The following is a 22,291-nucleotide window of genomic DNA, read 5'->3' as shown; positions in this document are numbered from 1 at the left end:
TTGAGTGACATGGATCTGATGACATTATTTGATCATCCACAGATGTTCTGGCGTTTTTGCTGTCTGATTCATTGGTGTTCCTTCAAGAGAAAGATCAGAAATACATCTTTGCTGCTGTGGTTGGTTTCTATGATTACTATGTGTTTTCATCTCCATAAAGCATACACTACTGTTCAATAGTTTAGTAAGATTTTTTTTTAGTGTTTTTGAGAGAAGTCTTATATGCTCACAGAGTCTCCATTTATTTAATGAAAAATACAGTGGGGCAATAATATTGCAAAATAATTGAAACAATTGTTTTCTATTTTAATATATTTAAAATTGTTATTTATGAATTTTCAGTGTCACATGTTCCTTCAGAAATCTTTCTAATATGCTGGTTTGGTGCTCAAAAAAAAAAAAATCTTATTATTACCAGTGTTGAAAACAGTTGTGCTGCTTAATATTTTTGTGGAAACCATGATACAGTTTTTCAGGATTCTTTGATAAATAGAAAGTTCAAAAGAATATTTATTTGAAATAGAAATCTTTTGTAACATTTTAAATCTCTTTACTGTTACTTTTGATCAATTTATTGCATCCTTGCTGAATAAAAGTATTAATTTCTTTAAAAAAATCTTGATGACCCCAAACTTTTGAGCAGTAGTGTAACTATTTGTATTCAGGGAATATATTTGATTTGGTGTTTTATTAAGTGTGGGTATAATGACAGGTTGTTTTTGTGTAAATGTGATAGTCTGTTTAATGTAACTGTGTATAGTTAGATATGTTATCTTACACTTGCTCTGTTTCTCAGGACCAGAAGCCTCCAGTGATCTCTCTGCAGAAGCTGATTGTGCGTGAGGTGGCCAACGAGGAGCGAGGCATGTTTCTGATCAGTGCATCTTCAGCTGGGCCTGAGATGTATGAGGTGCACGCTGCTTCTAAAGATGAACGCAACGCCTGGATGAGACTCATCAGAGAAGCTGTGGAGAGGTGTGTAGTGATGAGGAGTGATGTTCCACTTAAAACCATAAGATGAAACATGTCATACTCGTGTATATTTAGCCTTCTCTAAAAGGACAGCTGAGACGAAATGTACTAATTTTAAATTGCATTTGTTTTTCTAAGTTGCCCTGAAGAGGAGGATGAGACTATGAGTGAATCAGAAGAGGAAAAGAGAGTTGCAGAAGCAAAGGTCCAAAAGATTCACAGGCTTCAAGGTGATACAATCAACCACCTATGCTGATGAATCCAAAGAGGGTTTATAATGGCTAAAATGTATAATTTATTATACCAAGATATAGCTATCCATTAGCATCACCTTTCATCTTAATTTATCTCAAATTGCTTGACTGGTGCAGGCCATTACTCTGGATTTGCAGGAAAATTACATTCTGACAAATTCTGATTGAATCTCAAGAATGCACACAATTCCTAACTTACTGACCTATACTGTATGTGCATGCATTGATAAGTCCATTTCATGCTTTGAGAGCTCTCTAAAAACAATCTGTTACTGGTAAAACATCTAATAATATAATTAAATACTTGTGATTTTTATGCTTCTTGCAAAAAATGATTTAATCAGAATACAGTTTCTTTTGAATAGCGGTCAATGAGTGGTGTAGTTACTTAAGCTATTTGTGAACTTTTGCATCAGCTAAAGAATCTTTTTTTTTATTTTTTTTTATTTTTTTTATAAACATGACAACCGAACATTTTCTTTCACAGAGTCTCTGTGCGGCCACGATCATCTCATCTGTGCCAATTTGGAGGAGAAGCTACACATCTACGCCGAGCTGTCAGTCATGGCAGGACAACGTGAGGCAGGACCAGATCCCCGGCTGCTGGTACGGCCCAGCACTGAAGACATCCCCCAGGCCGGAGTACTGCTCAGCGCTGCTCTTAAAGAAGGTGGGAGTCTGCTGAGAGAGACACATCCATATATACACTACCATTCAAAGTTATGTGGTCAAAACAGTGTTGTGCCGTTCAAAACGGCGTGGTCAGTAAGATTTAAATAAATAAATTGAAATCATACATATATATATATATATATATATATATATATATATATATATATATATATATATATATATATATATACACACTGATCGGGTATATAAAAAAACTGCAGCTCTTGTGGGGTGTTCCCAGTCTGCAGTGTTCAGTATCTATCAAAAGTGGTCCAAGGAAGGAACAGTGATGAACCAGCGACAGGGTCATGGGCGGACAAGGCTCATTGATGCACGTGGGGAGCGAAGGTTGGCCCGTGTGGTCTGATTCAACAGACGAGCTATTGTAGCTCAAATTGCTCAAGAAGTTAATTCTGGTGCTGATAGAAAGGTGTCAGAATACACAGTGCATCGCAGTTTGTTGCGTATGGGGCTGCATAGCTGCAGACCAGTCAGGGTGCCCATGCTGACCCCTGTCCACCGCTGAAAGCACCAACAGTGGGCACGTGAGCATCAGAACTGGACCTTATGTGGATGGCCGGGTGCTTGTGCGTCGCTTACCTGGGGATTGAATTGAATTGAATTGAATTGAATTGAATTGAATTGAATTGAATTGAATTGAATTGAATTGAATTGAATTGAATTGAATTGAACACATGGCACCAGGATGCACTATGGGAAGAAGGCAAGCCGGCGGAGGCAGTGTGATGCTTTGGGCAATGTTCTGCTGGGAATCCTTGGGTCCTGCCATCCATGAGGATGTTACTTTGACATGTACCACCTACCTAAACATGGTTGCAGACCATGTACACCCTTTCATGGAAATGGTATTACATGGTGGCTGTGGCCTCTTTCAACAGGATAATGCACTCTGACACAAAGCAAAAATGGTTCAGGAATGGTTTGAGGAGCACAACAACGAGTTTGAGGTGTGACAAGTCTGGGTTTGGCGGTTGCGAGGAGAACGGTACTTGTCTGACTGCATTGTGCCAAGTGTAAAGTTTGGTGGAGGGGGGATTATGGTGTGGGGTTGTTTTTCAGAGGTTGGGCTTGGCCCCTTGGTTCCAGTGAAATGAACTCTTAATGCTTCAGCATATTCAGCATAAAGACATTTTGGACAATTTCATGCTCCCAACTTTGTGGGAACAGTTTGGGGATGGCCCCTTCCTGTTCCAACATGACTGTGCACCAGTGCACAAAGAAAGGTCCATAAACACATGGATGAGCGAGTTTGGTGTGGAGGAACTTGACTGCCCTGCACAGAGTTCTGACCTCAACCCGATAGAACACCTTTGGAATGAATTAGAGTGGAGAATGTGAGCCAGGCCTTCTCGCCAACATCAGTGCCTGACCTTACAAATGCGCATCTAGAAGAATGGTCAAAAATTCCCATAAATACAGTCCTAAACCTTGTGGAGTTCATGTGCACGTAAAGGCAGGCGTGCCAAAACTTTTGGCAATATAGTGTGTGTGTGTGTGTGTATACAGAAGAAATGTATCACAATTTCTTCAAAAATATTTCTCAGCACAACTGTTTTTTTAGCACTGACAGTAATAAGAAATGTTTCTTGAGCATCAAACCAGAAAATTAGATTTGATTTATGAAGGATCATGTGACACTGAAGACTGGAGTAATGATGCTGAAAAATCAGCTTTGCCATCATGTTACATTTAATATATTTAAATAGAAAACCATCAATTTAAGTTGTAATAATATTTCCAAATATTACAGTTTTACTATATATTTGATCAAATAAATGATGAAATAAATGCCTTGGTGAGCATAAGAGACATCTTTCAAAAACAAAAAAATTATCTTTACGATCCTAAAAATGAGAAATTTAGTGTACGTGTACGTGCTCATGCTTATACTCACACCCATAGATTTATAAACACAATATGCTTTGCTTTTTCAATACTTTTTAACAATACTACAAGTTTTTTTTTATGCTTTTGAACCACAATACACACAACTGCATGCATAGTAATCTTGACAGTTAATATTGTGCCGTTGCATTCTGTTTATTAGCGGAGAACCTGAGAGCAGCTCTCTCCTCTCACTGTGCTTCTACTGCTGCCGTCCTGTCTAGTCCAGAAGAACAGACTCAGTCTGAGCCATGTGCTTCCTCTTCGCCTTCTGAGAACCAGAGCCCACTGACGGACACCCTCCAGAGCGAGGAGGAGGAGTGGAAAGGAGAGGAAGGCTTAAAAATACAGGCCTTTAATCACAATTCAGACGCTGATCACAACATACACCTAAAGGTAAATGTTCCGTATCATGCTCGTAAACATGATCATTATTTGCATAAGCAATTACTACTAGAAGATGGATTGTGGTAGTATAATGTCACAGCATGATTACTAATAGAAATATACTAATATGAATAAGAAATATTTATTATTTTCCTGTATTAGTGATATAAATTGCCGCCTTACCCAAAAGGCAGTGTTCAGCATAAGAGGTACAGTCACCCCACATAAATAATTCACATTCTTCTTCCACTATCACATCTCATTCTTTATGTTACTAAGTATTAATGAGCTTGAAATAAGAGGAGTCCATTTTACAGCCTCCAGGGTCCAGTTTCATTAAAAATAAAAGCGAAGAATTAGGCTTTCATTTTCTTGGATCTCTTTTCTGCTGTCGTTGCCGTCTTGCGGTGCACTGCACTGTATGTCATGCTGATAAGGTTTTTTGTGCTGCTGACATGGGCACAAGCTCATGAAAGGAGATTATCAATATTTAAAAGGCATTTACATTTTATTGTTAAAAAAGCAAGGGATTTGTGTGGTTTACTGCATTTTAAATATTTTTATTATTTATTTTGGTTCTAAGCTTTAGATTACCATTCATATTCAGTTATATTTGTATTCAGTTCAGTCATCATAGATTTTGGCAAAATCTGTTGGCACAAAAGCAATTCCTACACCAGCAGCAAACAAAAACATAGTTGTGTGTCCACCAGGTGGTGCTATAAACTTGACATTGAAATGGACAGGGCATAAATCTTGCCTTAAGAGGGCAGACTTGTATGCATTAATTTCAACACACTTGTTGCAACCATTAATACTTCCACATTACAGTCTACTAACATCCAGATTGTGCTAAAATGCACTAATAATATTAATTCTCTCTCACAAAAAATTAGATTTTAGTCCGACGCAATGTTCAATGAACCTAGGTAACTACTACCCAACTTAAGATAAGGTAAATGGGCATAACAACCATTTTAACTTCCATTTAAGGAATTTGTTCATCCTCTCACTTTTTTAGAGATAATCAATACCGATGCTTTTATGTGTCCCCCCCCCCACATTAACCATACATCCTTGAGTGAATGCTTTGCCTTGCTCATTTATAAACCTACTTGGCTAGGATGCTGTTTTCTTTAACTCAGGTCACCACCATGTGTTTCCTGTGCCGTCTGTTGACTCTGTGGATAAAGAACCAAAAGGTGTTTGAGTCAACAGATGCTGAAGTTTTTGAATCCTCCTTAGAAACTTGCTGAAGTAAACACAACGTTTGCAGTTTCGTAAAATGTGCTACAGGAAGCAGATGTCTGCCAAAAATGTATAAATGAAATGTATTGCACCGTTGTTTGCAGTAGAATGAAACATATTGCTATACTGCACACAGCTGCTGTTATCTTTCCAGGAGGAAGAGACATTAGTTGGAGTAGACTCCATATTTAATCTGACACAAGTCTTAGTTTTGGTTTAGAGTTCTTTACTTTTTCTTGCTCATAGTTTGTTTGTCTGTTGTCTTAATGCAGGTGAGTCAGAGTGTGCAGAGCTTGACTCAGCTGCTGTACAGTCTACAGGTGAGCTCATGTCACACAACTACATACCAACTGAAAGAATAATTATAGTGGACAGGCCTTTATGTCAGACACACATAAACACGCGACATGACTCACTTGTAATAGCTCTGTCCAAGCCTTAGGTTTTCTTCGCCTGAACATGTTTGACCAAATATGTAGCTTTATCTCTTATATAACTTGCTGTGGTTTGGATGTATAATAGGATTATTGTAATGCAGGTGATGATGGATGTAGACATAAGCGATACACCTGTGAAAGGCTTCTAGAAGAGATCAGCTTTCTTTTTGAATCAATATTTTAAAACTTTTTTCAAAGGAATACATTTTTATTGTTTGTTTGTGAGTCGGCAAACATAATAGAGCTGTTCAGTCGTGATGTCAATTTGTAGGCCAACCTGGAAGGCTAATTCACAATGGGTTCCCTCTGGAGTATCTAATGGGTTTTTGGAATAGCTGTGTTTGATTCATGAGTGAAATAAAATGTTGACATTTTGTTCTACAGCATAATGTACACAGTCATACCTCGAATGTGAATTTGTGTGCTTTAAAAATAGTTGATGGCAAATTGCTACTCAAGGACTACTACTTTTCAAATGTTTGGGGTCAGTAAGGTTTTTTTCTTCTTCTTTTTTAATGAATACCTTTTTCTTCAGCAAAAGTCTTAGAAAGATAACATATAAATGCTGCTCTTTTGAAATTTCTATTCAACAAATAATCCTGAAAAAATTTATTAAGGTTTCTATAAAAAATAAAACCAATAAATAAAATCCATAAAACTAAAACCATGTAAAAAAAAAAAAAATGTTTAGCTTGATAATGTAACAGTTTTCACTGAACCTGAGCAAAGACATTTTTAGCAACAAAATGCGTTTAAGTTATGACAGTAATTTGTGTAGAATTAGAACAAAACGTGGAAGTAATTCTTCAACGTCTTCAAGTATTGTAAACCACAGACCTTATTTTACTCATAAATCGAAAACTGCTGTGCTAAAATCTCATTAGATATACCAGAGGGAACCAGTGTCTCAGAAATGCTAATTTTCCTCGGGTTTTAAGTACTAAAAACAGCTCCATTTAACAAGTCACTAGAGACAACTCAAGAGAAGAGTTCAAAAACAGATGCAGATCTCGGATACAATTTGTGCATGGGGCTTGTGTAAGTTTATTCATATGCATTACTGTTCAAAAGTTTGGCAAGAAGTTTCTAATGCTTACCAAGGCTGAATTCATTAGATCAAAAATACTGTAAAACAGTAATATTTTACCACAATTAAAAAAAAACACTTTTATATTTCAATATATTTTAAAATGTAATTTATTCCTGTGATGGCAAAGCTGATTTTTCAGCATCATTACTCCAGTCTTCAGTGTCACATGATCCTTCAGAAATCATTCTGATATGCTGATTTGCTGCTTAAGAAACATTTCTTATGTTAAAAATGTTGAAAATAGTTGTACTGCTTAATATATATTGGGAAACAGTGATGCTTTTTATTCTATTAATAATATTATTCTGGTAGTATTATTTTCCTTAAATAAATCTTACTGCACTCAAACTTTTGAATAGTAGTGCACTTGTAACTTAAGGGGTTAGTTCACCCAATAATAAAAATTCTGTCATTAATTACTCACCCTTATGTCTTTCCAAACCTGTAAGAATTTAAATTTAAATTTCATCTTCAGTACACAAATTAAGGTATTTTTGATGAAAACTGAGAGCTCTCTGACTTCTCCATAGACAGCATTTTAACCACCACTTTCAAGGTCCAGAAAGGTACTAAAGATCGTTAAAATGGTCCACATGACTTCAGTGGTTAAACCTTAATTTTATGAAGGATTTTATATAATACCTCTCTGGCCCTTTAAATTGGTAGTTAAATTGCTGTCTATGGAGGAGTCAGAAAGCTTTTGAATTTCATCAAAAATATCTTAATTTGTGTTCCGAAGATGAATGAAGGTCTTACGGGTGTGGAACGACATGAGATGGTAATAAATGACAGAAATTTCCTTTTTGGGTGAACTAACCCTTTAAGGAGCCTAAAAAAAAGACTTTATCTTTTGATGATACAGGTCAGATGAATTGAGGGTAGCTGCCTAGTGATGGTTAAGCCAAGACACTATACACTAATGTTAGTTCATTCCAGAGAATAAAAGCTATTAAGTATTGCACCTTTGGTCTCCTTTATATTCAATACTTTCGCTTTTTATAAATAGGCCGCAGTCACCATCCAAGACAGTTGCTATGAAGTCCAGAGGCTCCTCCTCCTCCTGTTATCAAACCCCTCCTCTCAGCCACACTCTCGCCCACTGCCCGTCACTCGCAGCAACCAGGCCCTGCAGGAGCAGGAGCGCCAGCGGGAGGCAGAGCGGCGTCGGGAGGAGCTGGTGGATGTGGCGCGTCTACGGGGCACCTTATTACGAGAGCGGCAGCAGTGGGAGCGAGAGTGCCAGGTGCGGCAGCTTCAGCAGTCGGAGCTGGAGATGTCACTGGAGCAGAGGGAGCTGTTGTGCCACCTAGAGGAGAGGAGGCTGCAGAGCGAACGTCAGGAACTCCATGAGCAGCTGCAGGAGTACCAGCAAAGCCTGGAGAGGCTGCGAGAAGGCCAGAGGAGTGTCGAAAAAGAGAAAGAGAAGCTGGATGCTCAGCGGAGGCTGTTGGAGAGTTTGAAGCATGGCTGCCAGCAGAACCTGCCGGCCATGGTCATACCACTGGATGGACAGCAGACACAGGTAGGATCAGTCGGTGGATGGGAATGTGTTGGGCTCACTGGTGGTGTGTGTGATGTGTAAATTAAAATCACCATGATATCAAAACTGAAAATTTGTACCTTTTATTGAATATTGTAGGGCTGATCGAGGCAAAAATCATAATCAGGATTATTTTGCTCAAGATTAAAATCACAATTATTTAATATGATTATTAGTGGGTGATATGATCAAAGTCTTATTTCATGATATGAGTCGTTTTAAATGTCAGTGAAATTTCAAAAGTAAAATAACACGATCCCACTTAATATTAAGTGGCCTTAACTACTATTTACTTACATTTAAATTAATCATTTGATACAATGCACTTATTGTGTACATACATGTTTTTACATTGTACTTATATTTGAAAATACCTGCATGTAATTACATCTATAATTAATTTCTGTAATTGCTTTTATAATTACACTGTTGACCCATCCCTTACACCTTAACCCACCCTTAAACCTACCCATACCCCTAACCTTACCCTTATCTCATCTCAATTGCAGCACAAGTGTTATGCAATACAAAATGAACACAATAAGTACATTGTACTTATTTTTAAATGCAAGTACATAGTAGTTAAGGCCACCTAATATAAAGTTTGACCAATAACACTTATGTATACATTTAAATATAGATAAATTCTTATTAAAATTACAGTTTATTCATTCAAGAGTAGTGAGTGATTTTGTGCATGGATCCAATATACTGTTACTGCTCTTTCTCAGTGTTAACATTCACTGAAGATTAAGACATAACTTTGACTAATCCGTGTTTACAAGGATACTTACCAAAACGGCATTTCAAAGTATTTGTTTGTAGGCTATTTGACCATTTAGGTGTGTAAACTTTGTATAAACTTTGTTTATGCGTGTTCCACCCCGTCTCGGTGCGCACGCAAAGAAGGGGCCTAGGGAACCGTATCTCTTCTGGGCCTTAAAGGAACACTCCACTTTTTTTGAAAATAGGCTAATTTTCCAACTCCCCTAGAGTTAAACAGTTGAGTTTTACTGATTTCGAATCCATTCAGCCACTCTCCAGGTCTGGCGGTACCACTTTTAGCATAGCTTAGCATAGTTCATTGAATCTGATTAGACCGTTAGCATCTCGCTCAAAAATGACCAAAGAGATTTGATATTTTTCCTGTTTAAAACTTGACTCTTCTGTAGTTACATTGTGTACTAAGACCGACGGAAAATAAAAAGTTACGATTTTCTAGGCCGATATGGCTAGGAACTATACTCTCATTCCGGCGTAATAATCAAGGAACTTTGCTGCCGTACCATGGGTGCAGAAGGTGCAATGATTTCAATAACACTTTTAATATCCCCGCAGTTTAGTAACAGTAGACTGCAATTTATAACACTCACTTATTTGGCTGATGTTAAATTTGGGCTTTTAGGGAGGAAAGTGCACCGCTGTGAAGGAAAGGAAGGTACAATAATCATTTTTTCATAAGCGTTGGAAGCCAAAATTCAATTATGATTAATTGCACAGCCATAGAATATTGTAGTGTTTATTATAAATGATTTGTCCATGTCATATTATTGCTTTTTTTAAAAACATGTGACCTTGTAATCTTTAATAATAAACATTGGCACGAGGGCGGGACAATAAGGTTGTCCAATAGCCACACGAATTTCAGTCCTTCCCTTCTTGCAACCTGTCAGTCACATGGTAGGGCTGTGCGATATGGATAAAAAACTATTATGATTTTTTTGGTCAATATTGCAATTTTGTTTTTATTTTCAGTTTTTAAACAATATTTCCTTACACGCATTTACACACAAACGTTTTTTGGAGCCGGCTTTATTGCTGATATTTGTGGGCACCATGTGCATAAATGATACATGGCTGCGTTGGTTATTTCTTTATGACACAGACTTTAATATTGCTCAAACCTGCTCACCTTACAAAGTAGCAATAGAAGATTGTAAGATATTTCTTTTTTTGGTGTTCCCTATCTGTGGTTGAAATATAAAATTGCACATTACTTGCCAAGGAACATTTTTACATCAGTCGTGCTTCTGCACTACTCTTCTTACTAATGAATCTGATGATTTGCGGTGTTTGCTTTTAAAAATGCAAGGTGAGATGATAGAAACTTGCTTATTTATCTGTAAGAAGGCAATTATTTGAGTTCTTTTGCCTTTTCAGCCATGTTTTTGAAAGAAATGTGTTGTCATTCATATTCTGATATCGTTCAATTTAAACATCAAAGAAGAATTGGCACTTTTTGTCAGACTTCTCTGGCTTTCATACGATGATTTGAATTTGCTTAGATTAGAATACCACATATGAAAGGGGAATCTACTTCATTTGTTATGCACATTAACTGATTAAAAGTAGTTTCATTTGTTTATTTCGAATAATTTGTGAGGAGGCTGAAGCTCTCTTGCTTCCTGTGATGGACTGTGCCACGGGCTGCTTTTGTTTTGCTTTAGGGACTTTGTAGCCTGTTTGTTAGCCCTTTCTGCCAGTTTGTTCATGTGCATGTATATGCATGTTTTTCGTATCTGTTTGTGTATGTTTGAAACATACTTAAAAGCTGTAGCTGTGAGCTGTGGGAATGTCATAAAAGCCTCCGTGCACAGCGTGAGTCTGGAGACACAGCTGTCTTCTAAACGCTGGCATATTTCTTTGCTCCTCTGCTCTTTCCTCATCCCTCCTTTACTCTGTTGCCAAAACACCCAGGTAGTGATGTCAGAGGATAGCGCTCCCAAATCCTCTCTCATCTGACTTTGAAGATGGAACAAAACTGTCAGTTATGAATTTAAGGCAGAGAAACTATATTTTCTGTTTCTCTTGATCCCATTTGCTTTCTTTTTTGGTCATGTAATTCCCTTTTGTCTCATTCTCTTCTTTTCTTTCTTAATTGTTTTCAGCTGCTTTTGCATTCTTCTATTGTTTTTACTTCTTTCTTTCTCTCTTATTTAAAATGTTTTTGAAAGATGTCCTGTATGTTCAACCCGGATGCATTTATTTGATCAAAAATACAGTAAAAATTGTAATATTGCGAAATATTTTTAGACAATTTAAAATAACTGTTTTCTATTTCAAGATATTCTAAAATTTAATTTATCCCTCTGATGGAAAAGCTGGATTTTCTTCAGCTATTATGCCAGTCTTCAGTGTCACATGATCAGAAATCCAGTCTTATGCAAAATAAGAATGATTTCTTTTTGATGCAAGAAACATTTCTTCTTATCAATGTTGAAAATACTTTCAAGAGAGCAACATTAAAAAATGTCTTTGGTGTCAACGTTTGTTCGATTTAATGCATCCTTGCTAAATAAAATATTGTACTGTGTTAACGTGTGTGTATATATAATATTTCCTACATTTTACAAGTATAAAAATGACCTGTAATTACCTATTTTATTATCAGAGTTGACAAAAATATTGTAATTACTTGGAAGTATTGATGTTTATAATATTATTGGCAGTATTGATCTTCATCGTAACTAGTATTGGATCAAAATGAAAATAAGTAGTCATGCTCGATCCCTATTTCTTGCAGGTTGAACTTATTGTTTGGCTTTCTCACCAAAGAAACATTTTCATATTTCCTATAACTATTGGTGGAAGTACCTGCTTTTTGGCATGTTCACACCGCAGGAACTGGGAACAATTTTAGTTATAGGAATGCCTTTTGGGGGACTAAATTAGCTCCTGCTGTGTAAACAGTTTACATATACTTACTCCACGAACATGGAATCAGTGATAGATGGGCCGAAGTCGAGGCACTTTTTAACTTTTACACTACGGAGTTGTTGATGTTGTTTAATGGCGTGCTTAAATGACTTTGCTGTCGACCGGCATATGTCACTTCAGGGTTCCTACTGCTGTTGCGAATGCAACCAGGAAAATGGTCCTAGGGGAACATTTAGTTCTCTGGGGATCTCCCCTGGTGACTTCTTCCTATAACTGAGTTCCTATAACTACCCGGTGCGAAAGCCACTCATGTGCTGATTTTCTTTCTCTTTCTCTCTTCTTGTTTTTGGGATGAGCAGTATTTCAGATGATTGGATTAAACCCACTGAAAAGTCCTCCCAAACACATCTTGACAAATAAACAAGACTATGGAAAAAAAAAAAAAAAACACAATGAATGGATTTATGAGGTCCAAAGCCAATGTTGCCTTTTCAGGCTGAGTCAAATCAGGTGTGGCAGTCCACCGAGGAAGAAAACATTCCTTTCCTTGAAGTCTTGTGCACAGGGAGGATTCAGTTGTGGTCAAGCGTCTGTTTCTCTCACACAGCTAAGTCTCTGATTCATTACCTGCGATAATGAGAGCAATTCAAGGCTCATCAGTCTTAGGCTGTGTGAGGTGGTCTAAGCTTCAACCTCTTGAGTGTGTGCTAATAAACAAGCTAATGATTAATGATAATTGAAAAGCCCCTACCAAGGCAAAATAATTAAAAACAACTCTGTGAACTTCATTCTGCAGGTCAGGGAAGTGATGTTTGGATGTGTGGTTTGTAAAGGACAGTTTAAAAATGATCGGAAAGAGGAAGGGCAAAGAGTGCAAGGGCGAGATGTAGGACAATGCTGTCCATATAATGGCTAACTGCTCTATGGAGTCTTCACTACATACAGACACACAGCATTGGGGAGTAACTAAAACTACTTGACTACATTGTTCAGTATGTGACCGTAGTTCAGCTGTTTTCAAAACACTGTCGTTTTTACAGTAACAAGTTGCTTTTTCAACAAAACTCTACCTGGCCGTAATATTGTTGCACAACTGATAAAGTCTGATGAAGTCTGCAAAACAATATATTTGGATTATTCATCACTGACACAAAGTGTTTGACTTGTAAATTCGAAATTATGCCATTTCCTGGTTTTACTTTTTACTTTATCAGTTGTATTTATGCAAGACATCAATATGCCCATAGGTTAGTTCTTGTTAGAAAAGAAATTGCTTTTGGAAATTGATTATAAATAAATAAATACAGAAGTAGAAGCCAATATTTTACAGTTTGGGGTCAGTAATTTTTTAGTTTAAGAAATTAATACTTTTATTCAGAAAGGATGCATTAAATTGATCAAATGTGTCAGTAAAGACTGAAAAAAGTCTCTGTTTCCACAAAAATATTGAGCAGCACAACCAATTTCAACATTGATAATAATAGGAAATGTTTCTTGTGCAGTAAATCAGCATATTAGAATGATTTCTGAAGGATCATGTGACACTGAAGACTGGAAAAATAGATACTGAAAATTTACATATTTAAATAGAAAATTAAAGTTAGAACAATATTTCACAATAATTTTACTGTATTTTGATCAAATAAATAGCATATGTGACTTCTATCAAAAACATTACAAAAAATCGTATCCCAAACTTTTGAACGTTATGTATGTTGCTTGTGGGAAACCAGTTGTATCATAAAGCTTTCATTTCCAGGTAATTTAAGATTATCAGATAACTGTGCTGTTTGGAGTCCAGTTGTAAAAAAAAAAAAAAAAAAAAAAAATCCTGCTTTTAGAAATTTTATGAATAGAGACAGAATATGAGGTAAAATCCTCCAAAGCCTCTTGTTGTTATTTCTGTTGCATGGATTCCTCCTCGCAATGAAATTGTGACTTAAATAGCTTGTGAGTGTGTATCCACCATCTAAGCTTTGACCTTTTTGGGAATATATCTCTGTAAGAGTCTCCCACACACATGAACTACACAAGATATTTGTGGTATTGTTTGTGGGGGCTGGTTAGCATATAACAGTGATTTTGAGCTTGTGGGTCAATGATTCAGTCTGGCCTTTAATACATATGTATTACTCATCTATAACCAACTGAATGAATGAGGAAAAGCTCAGGAAGAGAGGTGAAGAGGTGAATATGATGTCTGATGGCAAAACATTATCATACTGTAGGCTTTGTTGTCAGTTTGAAGTAAAGCAGCTATTTATAAATGCGATTAAAATTAAGTACACACAAGAAATCTATGGGGGAAAATAAGAAAAGATGATGTCATGTGGATGTAATTTAAAAGTAATGTAGTTGATTGCTAATAAAGCTAAGGAAATTAAAACTTAATTTAATATCATGGCTGACCTTTTAAATTTGTATATGTTTGTATTTTATTAAAGGTGCATGAGTATGTACAGTACTATGATTGTGTTGTTTTCTAGATAAGTTGTATTGTGCAGATATTATAGTGAGTGATGCGCATCTTTGTCTTGCAGATTGCTGGTCACCATCAGGAAGAGCATGGATCCATTTTTGTGAATGAGGCAGCATTTAGGTCTCCCTCTCTAAACAACAGGCAAATCCACCTTCAGCATCATCCTCTACGTCTTCATCAGACTGTCCACCTGCACTCAGGATCTATAGGATTCTCAGATTCTCCCAGTACCCAGAACAGTCTCAATTCACTCCTGGCACGATCCAATCACAGACAGAGCTCTGCTGGAGTGTCCGATGCCCCCGCAGGGCATGAGAGTTGGACTGGAGGAACAATGTCCTCAACCTCTCTGAGAAGTCTAACAGAGAGCCCAAATAATGGTAATGTTTTTACTGCAATCACTTGTTATTTAGTTGTGTTGACAGTAACGGGTGGGATGTATGATGAGTCTTATGTCACAGTATGAGTAATTTTCTAAAAAAATTTTATGCTGAACATTCTCCACCTTCACCCACCCCTAAGATAAAAATATATGCATCAAAAAGTAAAAATAGTAATATTATTACATTTTGAAATAACTGTTTTAATATATTTTAAAATTTTCAGTAGCCATTACTGTAGTCTTCAGTCACATGATCCTTCAGAAATCATTCTAATATGTTGATCTGATGCTCAAGAAACATTTTCTTCTTATTATTATCAATATTGAACACAGTTCCTTAGTATTTTTGTGTAAACCATAAGACATTTTTTCCAGGATTCTTTGATGAATAGAAAATTCAAAAGAACAGCATTTATTTGAAATATAAATCTTTTGTAACATTATAAATGCCATTACTGTCATTTTTTATTACATTTAATATGTCCTGTTTTGATTAAATTGAATACATTTGCTGAATAAAAGTAATAGTTTCTTTAAAAAAAAAAAATCTTACTGACCCCAAACCGATGAAACCTGGCTCAATGTAAAAACAGCTTCTCATTATGTAACACCCGAGTTAAAAACAAGACTCAAAACAGGAATACATTACAAATAATTGGATGTCACATTTAAAGCCTTTATAAAATACCTGCCTGCTCCAGACTCTTGGTGACGTGTCAAGCTCTGCACACAGGAAACACCCATCTGCAACTCACATTGGAGTGTGTGCTAGATTTCTAATTTAAAATCATGTCACGGATATGCTGCAATATAAATGGCATTGCAGAATGTCTAATGATTGGCACATTTCTACCGTTACATACCTGCCCATTCCGCTAGTTGACAACATAGCAGAATGCCAAGCCAAACTTTTTTTTTTTTTACATTTGGCCTTTAATTAAGCTACAGATGCAAAAGAAAGAATTGATTTCATCAAATCCACCTGCGAATCATTATTAAAACTCGTGTTGCAGCAGCGAAGGTCGATTCGCTTTCTTTGCGTTGTTAATCTGTGTTTAATAACAAAGATTCATCCTCGCTCTATCACACCCAGGTACAAACACACACAGATACACATCTGTCTCAGCGATCAATTGCACCTCTGTCTATTGACTGTCGGGATGACACTGGCGTGTGAATCAAGGGCCGCTAGCTACGGGAGACTGATTGGAACATTGATCTAAAAAATCTTTACCAAACTCATTACTGGGTGACCTGTCATCTTACAAGAGCGAGGCTTATTCATCTGATATTTACACATGAGCTGTCCGAGTTGTCTGTTTAACATTATAAATCGTCCCACTGTCACACACAAACGAACACATACACTTCATCTCTGTAAAAGGTACGTGATGAACATTTTTACACTTTGATACTACAGTAAATAACACATCTTGTTATTTACTTGCTTTAAAGATTGTATCCTGTGTGTTTATTGATTGCCTCGTTAACTCTCTTTCACTATTGACAGAATGTGCACAAGGGTGCATGTTTAGCTAGATTAGGGTCCCACTTCTTAGCCTTGTCATCTATAGTCTTTTTTTTTAACATAAAAATCCATAATGCATATTTACCACATTTGTTAACCCAGAATCCCCTGCTTTCTACACAAAAACTCTATTGTTGTGTCTGAAATTGCATACTGAGTAGGTACTACATTTGAATTTGAACTTATTTCACGTCCTTTAAAAAGTACACTATATACAGTATGAATATGGGTAGTATGAATGAAATTCGGACATACTACTTCCACCATGTTGTTACTGTCACGTGACCTACTGTCGCGTCGCTACCATTCACAGATCCTCCCATGTGGCCTCATGGGACAGTAAAGTGTGCATCAAATGCTCACTTCAGAATCTCAGCAGAAGAAGTAGGTCATCTGGGGACTTTTCGCCTGCTGTTTTTGAATACTTTGAATTCGAACATACTTATCTGTTGGCGTACTGTTTTTCGCATACTATATAGGGAAGTATTTGATTCCGGATGAAGAATTTTATGCTTTTATTCTGCAAAGATACATTAAATGGTTCCAAACTGACAAAGACTTTTATAATGCTACAAAAGACTTCTATTTCAGTGCTGTTTTTTTTTTTTTTACTTTCTAGTCAAATTTTTATTTATATAGCGCTTTTTACAATTGGTAATTGTTTCAAAGCAGCTTTACATATTAGAAGCACAGAAAAAGAGAAGTGGTTAAAAATAAGCTGTACAAGCAAGCGTGGTAATATGTAACATATACAAGATGGTGCTACATTAAGCCAATGTCGGCTGACTCCCAGGGGTGGAAAAAAAACCCTAGGAGAAAAACCCAGCATGCTAACACTGGGGAAAAAAGTCCTAGGAGGGGAAAAAACCCCTTGGAAGATATCTATAATATATGTAAATGGATATGGAGATCAAAATCTGAATTATAAATTTTTATTATAGAGATTAAAAATAGATTATATATAAATATATGTAAGCGGATACGGAGATTTAAAAATAGATGCAGCCAGAACTGGATCTGTAGGCCCATTGTCTCCTGGGCTACGTTGTAGTCAGGTCCAGACACAGGTTCTCCATCTGATCTGGATACGGCCTGGATCCAGCACCCGGCAAACCTCAGGATATCTATTCATATAAGAATCCTGAAAAAATTTATCAATGTATTAAGCAGCATATCCGTTTTCAACATTGATAATAATGAGAAATGTTTCTTGAGCACCAAATCAGCATACAGGTATTAGAATAATTTCTGAAGGATCATGTGATTTACACTATACTTTTGATCAAATAAATGCATCCTTGGAATGCAATTCCTGTACTGGTCCACTTTATCTGGAGGTTTTGTTGGGGCAACCAAACAAAGACAAAAAAAGAGAATCCGATAAAGAATTACATCTAGGGTCACAAAAGATTATGTTGATGACACATGCACAGGCTTAAACTGATGCTTCTTGCAAAAATCTCCTTACAGTCCACCTTCAAAATTGAACATTTGTTTTTTTTTAATGGAAGTTCTTGAATATGAATGCTACCTGTCCTTCACATTATCTGTTGATATATGAAGAGCTTGATTGAAGTTCTTGTTAAATCAACATGAATATAACACTGCTTTGTTTAACTGTTTATTCAGAGGTCAAGACCACAGCCTTACAATAGTCACTGTTTGACCTTCACTGTTCAAACAGTCCTCAGCTAACCACATTACCTCACATACACAAACATATCCTACAGTCTGAATGAAGGTATTGAAACTGGGGCATAGTCCCTGTTGAGAAGCAGGTAATTAAATGTGAGAGGGATTCATCAGTTTATAATCAATTTATAATTAAATAAAAATATGGAGTAAAAGGGATTTAAGAGAATAAAGAAAAAATAAGAATAGTAAAAAAAGTTCTAGGTCTAATTATAGCCTATAGTTGTGAAGTAGTCCATTTAAACTCTTTGCAAATAATTTTTTATTTAAAAATATGCACACATTCACTCTTGTTTGTATGTCTAATATGTTAACAATGTAGAGACTGTCTCTTGTATCGTCAAATTCAGTTATGAATTTAAATGATAGCATATTTTTTTAAAAATGGACAAAATTCCATAAAAACGGTGAGTAGTTTCCATCACTATATGTTACTGTGGCTTGTTAAACATATTCATCGTAAAACGGTTGTCAAATTTTAAATGTTTAGCTGCTTATATCTTACTACACACGCACTCTTTCACTGTAAAAACTAAAAGCCTCGCTTTGGAATTCATACTCGTCTTCAGTGAATATTAAAGGTGCCCTTGATTCAAAAATTGAATTTACCTTGGCATAGTTAAATAACAAGAGTTCAGTACGTGGAAAAGACATACAGTGAGTCTCAAACTCCATTGTTTCCTCCTTATATAAATCTAATTTGTTTAAACCACCTCCGAAGAACAGGAGAATCTCAACATAACACCGACTGTTACGTAACAGTCGGGGTGTATGTCCCAATATTTGCATAATGCCAGCCCATGATGTTCCCAACATTATAAAAGGCATTAGACAAGGGCAGCCAGTAAACGTCTGGAGCTGCACACAGCCGAATAATCAGACTAGGTAAGCAAGAACAACAGCGAAAAATGGCAGATGGAGCAATAATAACTGACATAATCCATGATAGCATGATATTTTTACTGATATTTGTAAATTGTCTTTCTAAAAGTTTCGTTAGCATGTTGCTAATGTACTGTTAAATGAGGTTAAAGTTACCACCGTTTCTTACTGTATTCACGGAGACAAGAGCCGTCGTAATTTTCATTATTAAACACTTGCAGTCTGTATAATTCATAAACTTAACTTCATTCTTTATAAATCTCTCCAACAGTGTAGCAATAGCCGTTAGCCACGGAGGACAGCCTCAAATTCACTCAGAATAAAACTTTAACATCCAAATAAATACTTTACTCACATAATTCGAAGCATGCATGCAGCATGCATGACGAACATCTTGTAAAGATCCATTTGAGGGTTATATTAGCTGTGTGAACTTTGTAAATGCGCTGTAATATAGTCGACAGCTCATGTGGCAGGGAGCACGCGATTTAAGGGGGCGGCGCCGAGTGTAAATCAGTGCATTGTTAATGATGCCCTAAAATAGGCAGTTAAAAAAATTAATAAAAAAAAATCTATGGGGTATTTTGAGCTGAAACTTCACAGACACATTCAGGAGACACCTTAGACTTATATTACATCTTGTGAAAGAACGTTCTTGGGCACCTTTAAGCCCTGCCTTCTTTGATCTTATTGGCCATCATTTTGACACTGACGAGTGCTGTTAGACTGCTGAGGCGGACCAACCTAAAAATGTCATCTTAACAACAAATCGAGCAGTGCATAATGGCAATATCAAATATTAGAGGGGACAATTTGGCCATTTCCAATTATTGGGGGGACTTGTCCCCCTCAGTGCCTATAGTGAATAATGACTTAAATTTCAATCTGTTCTCACACAAAGTTAGTAGAAGACTTGCAATATATAGCACACAAAGCCACTTCTGTGAGAATTTTATGATCTTTTTTTTGTCCTTTTATGGAGCTTTCCATTATAAAATGTCATCCACCATCCACAATCCATAGTTGTATGCAAAATATTCAGCCTCAGATTTCATTTTCTGTTTCATTGAGGAAATAATATTAGGATAAAACAACATAAAGAAAATGATGATTAACCTATGGTGACTATTGATGACATAATGACTAATAACGTCGGATCTTGTCTTCCCAGATGTGGGTCATCTCAGCCATGTCCAAGAGTCTTGGACAGCTGGAGGAACAGGGGTGGGGCTTAATCAAGCCGACGTCCTGCTTGTCGACCAGCCCTTTGTTACCATGGAGACAGAGAACAGAGATACAGATGGAGAGGAGAACATTGTGTATCTCTGAAATGAACAAACAAGCTTTAGTTGGTTTTGAAACAAAACATTTGAACTTGGATTTGCAATGTGAGATTTGGACCAGGATCTGATCCCACTCTTTATTTGTGTGTTTTCTTTTATTCTTTCTTTAATCTCAGCGCACTTTTGGCCTTCTGTGACATTCTCCAGACTTCATAGCTCTGTGTGTGAGATGGGGCTTTTCGAGTGACTGTATTTTGCTTTATAGCCTGGAGCCTGCAATGACAGAATCAGGTTAGGCAGTTTCAGCATACGTTTAGTCACACACACAAAAGTCCCCCACCCACAATGCTGCACAATGTAGTTTTCTCCAACTGTCCATGTCAGTTTACATCAGGACTCAAAAAATACTGACCCTTTTGTTTCGTAGATGGACGATGACTGTAAAAGCATTCTCTGCCTATATAAATATGAGTCAGGGTTATGTATGCATGTGTGTGTGTGTGTGTGTGTGTGTGTGTGTGTTAGCGCAAGGAATCACATCATCACCTATTTCAAATTCAATCTCTCACATTTGTAAATTGGTTTCACATGTACATATGGAGGAGAATGTGTAAAATGTGTCCGGCCATACTCTTCTGAAACCGTTCAGATCCTTTGGTGCTCATGAGACATTGTCTATAAAGTCTCATCAGCATTCAGATTACACACTGGCATTCATATTTATCTCTTGATACTTTAGTAGAGTATGTTGCCATATCAGCCCGAAGGCTTTGTTCATGCATTTTGCATGTTGTCAGTTACATTATTCATTGTTTGTTTTTTATGTGGATCAACATTGTCATCACTTTTTGGTCATACAAATAGCATACATTTCAGCCCGGTGTCATTTCAATCACACTAAAAAAAAAAAAAAATCCCTTTCCAAATTCGAGCCCTGATTGTTATAAAAAAAGAAAAAAAAACAGTACTAGGGGTTAATATGTACTTGAGTTAAACTGACAAGAATTCAGTGTGTATTTGCTTTTTTTCAATGACTTGTCACAGATTGAAAAGCAGATGTTTTGCTGTGCATGAGAACACTTGCTATTCTTTGTGTTTTGTTTCTTCTGATGCATAGATCCTATTTATTGTTGATATTTTTAAGGAATAATTTTATGTACATAGAGCATGTTTTGTATAATTGTTGTATGTAGACAGGTGTATCAGATGTTATTCATAGTAAATGTTCATACACCAGCTTGTGTTATTTCTTGTTTTATATAATTGTCATTTTTTTATTATCATTATGAAAACTAATATTTACATTGATGCATTTATGTACCCAACTGCTAGACCACAGGTCCAAATAGATATATTACATTTTTTGTCGGTACATGTGTCATCTATGCATTTTTGAACACAGGTCTAAATGCATCAATTTTGATTTTGTCTTGACGTTAAAATACATAAATAATCGAATTTGAACTTCTCATTATAGTACAGAATTCTCAGAGTAGGGCGTTCTTAAGACTGTATATCAGACTGTAATTGCAAAAGTCAAATTATTTGTAAATTCTCTTTTGATTACTGCAACAAATGCATTTATCTGAACAAGTAATGTGAATAGAATGAGCAACCCCCAAAAAAACAACTCTATAACCAACTGATTAATAATCCACATTACAGTTTTTAAGTGGTCCGTAAAATATTTAGCAGTACAAGATAAGACACCTGCTGCTCTGCAGAAAAAAAGTAAATGTGCAAATGTGTTGGTTTTTATGAGTTTTTTTGCTTTTAGGTAAGAACAAAGTACTGTAGGTCTGACCAAGGAAAAGGCCTCACTTCTGATATCACTGCATACAATTTCTGTGATTAAGATTGATATTAAATCATAATGTCATATA

At 36.4% G+C, this 22,291-nt stretch overlaps 1 protein-coding gene across 5 annotated transcripts in view; it reads left to right on the top strand.

Annotated features, from left to right (window-relative positions):
- Window positions 1–21,644, top strand: part of arhgef28a (Rho guanine nucleotide exchange factor (GEF) 28a) — a 76,707-nt gene extending 55,063 nt beyond the window's left edge. For all 5 annotated transcript variants that reach the window (XM_048188560.1, XM_048188563.1, XM_048188561.1 and 2 more), the window contains 9 exons: window positions 43–119; window positions 797–975; window positions 1,111–1,202; window positions 1,714–1,896; window positions 3,967–4,199; window positions 5,711–5,758; window positions 7,972–8,487; window positions 14,703–15,021; window positions 20,297–21,644. In XM_048188560.1, coding sequence (XP_048044517.1) covers window positions 43–119; window positions 797–975; window positions 1,111–1,202; window positions 1,714–1,896; window positions 3,967–4,199; window positions 5,711–5,758; window positions 7,972–8,487; window positions 14,703–15,021; window positions 20,297–20,454 — 1,805 coding nt within the window. In that variant the 3' untranslated portion in view covers window positions 20,455–21,644. The remainder of the gene's footprint in view (window positions 1–42; window positions 120–796; window positions 976–1,110; window positions 1,203–1,713; window positions 1,897–3,966; window positions 4,200–5,710; window positions 5,759–7,971; window positions 8,488–14,702; window positions 15,022–20,296) is intronic.
- Window positions 21,645–22,291: the final 647 nt, after the last annotated feature.

Source organism: Megalobrama amblycephala, linkage group LG4 (genome assembly GCF_018812025.1).
Source record: "Megalobrama amblycephala isolate DHTTF-2021 linkage group LG4, ASM1881202v1, whole genome shotgun sequence".
Classification (NCBI taxonomy): Eukaryota; Metazoa; Chordata; class Actinopteri; order Cypriniformes; family Xenocyprididae; genus Megalobrama; species Megalobrama amblycephala.
Note: the sequence above shows the minus strand (reverse complement) of the source record. Positions and strands in the feature narration are given on the sequence as shown.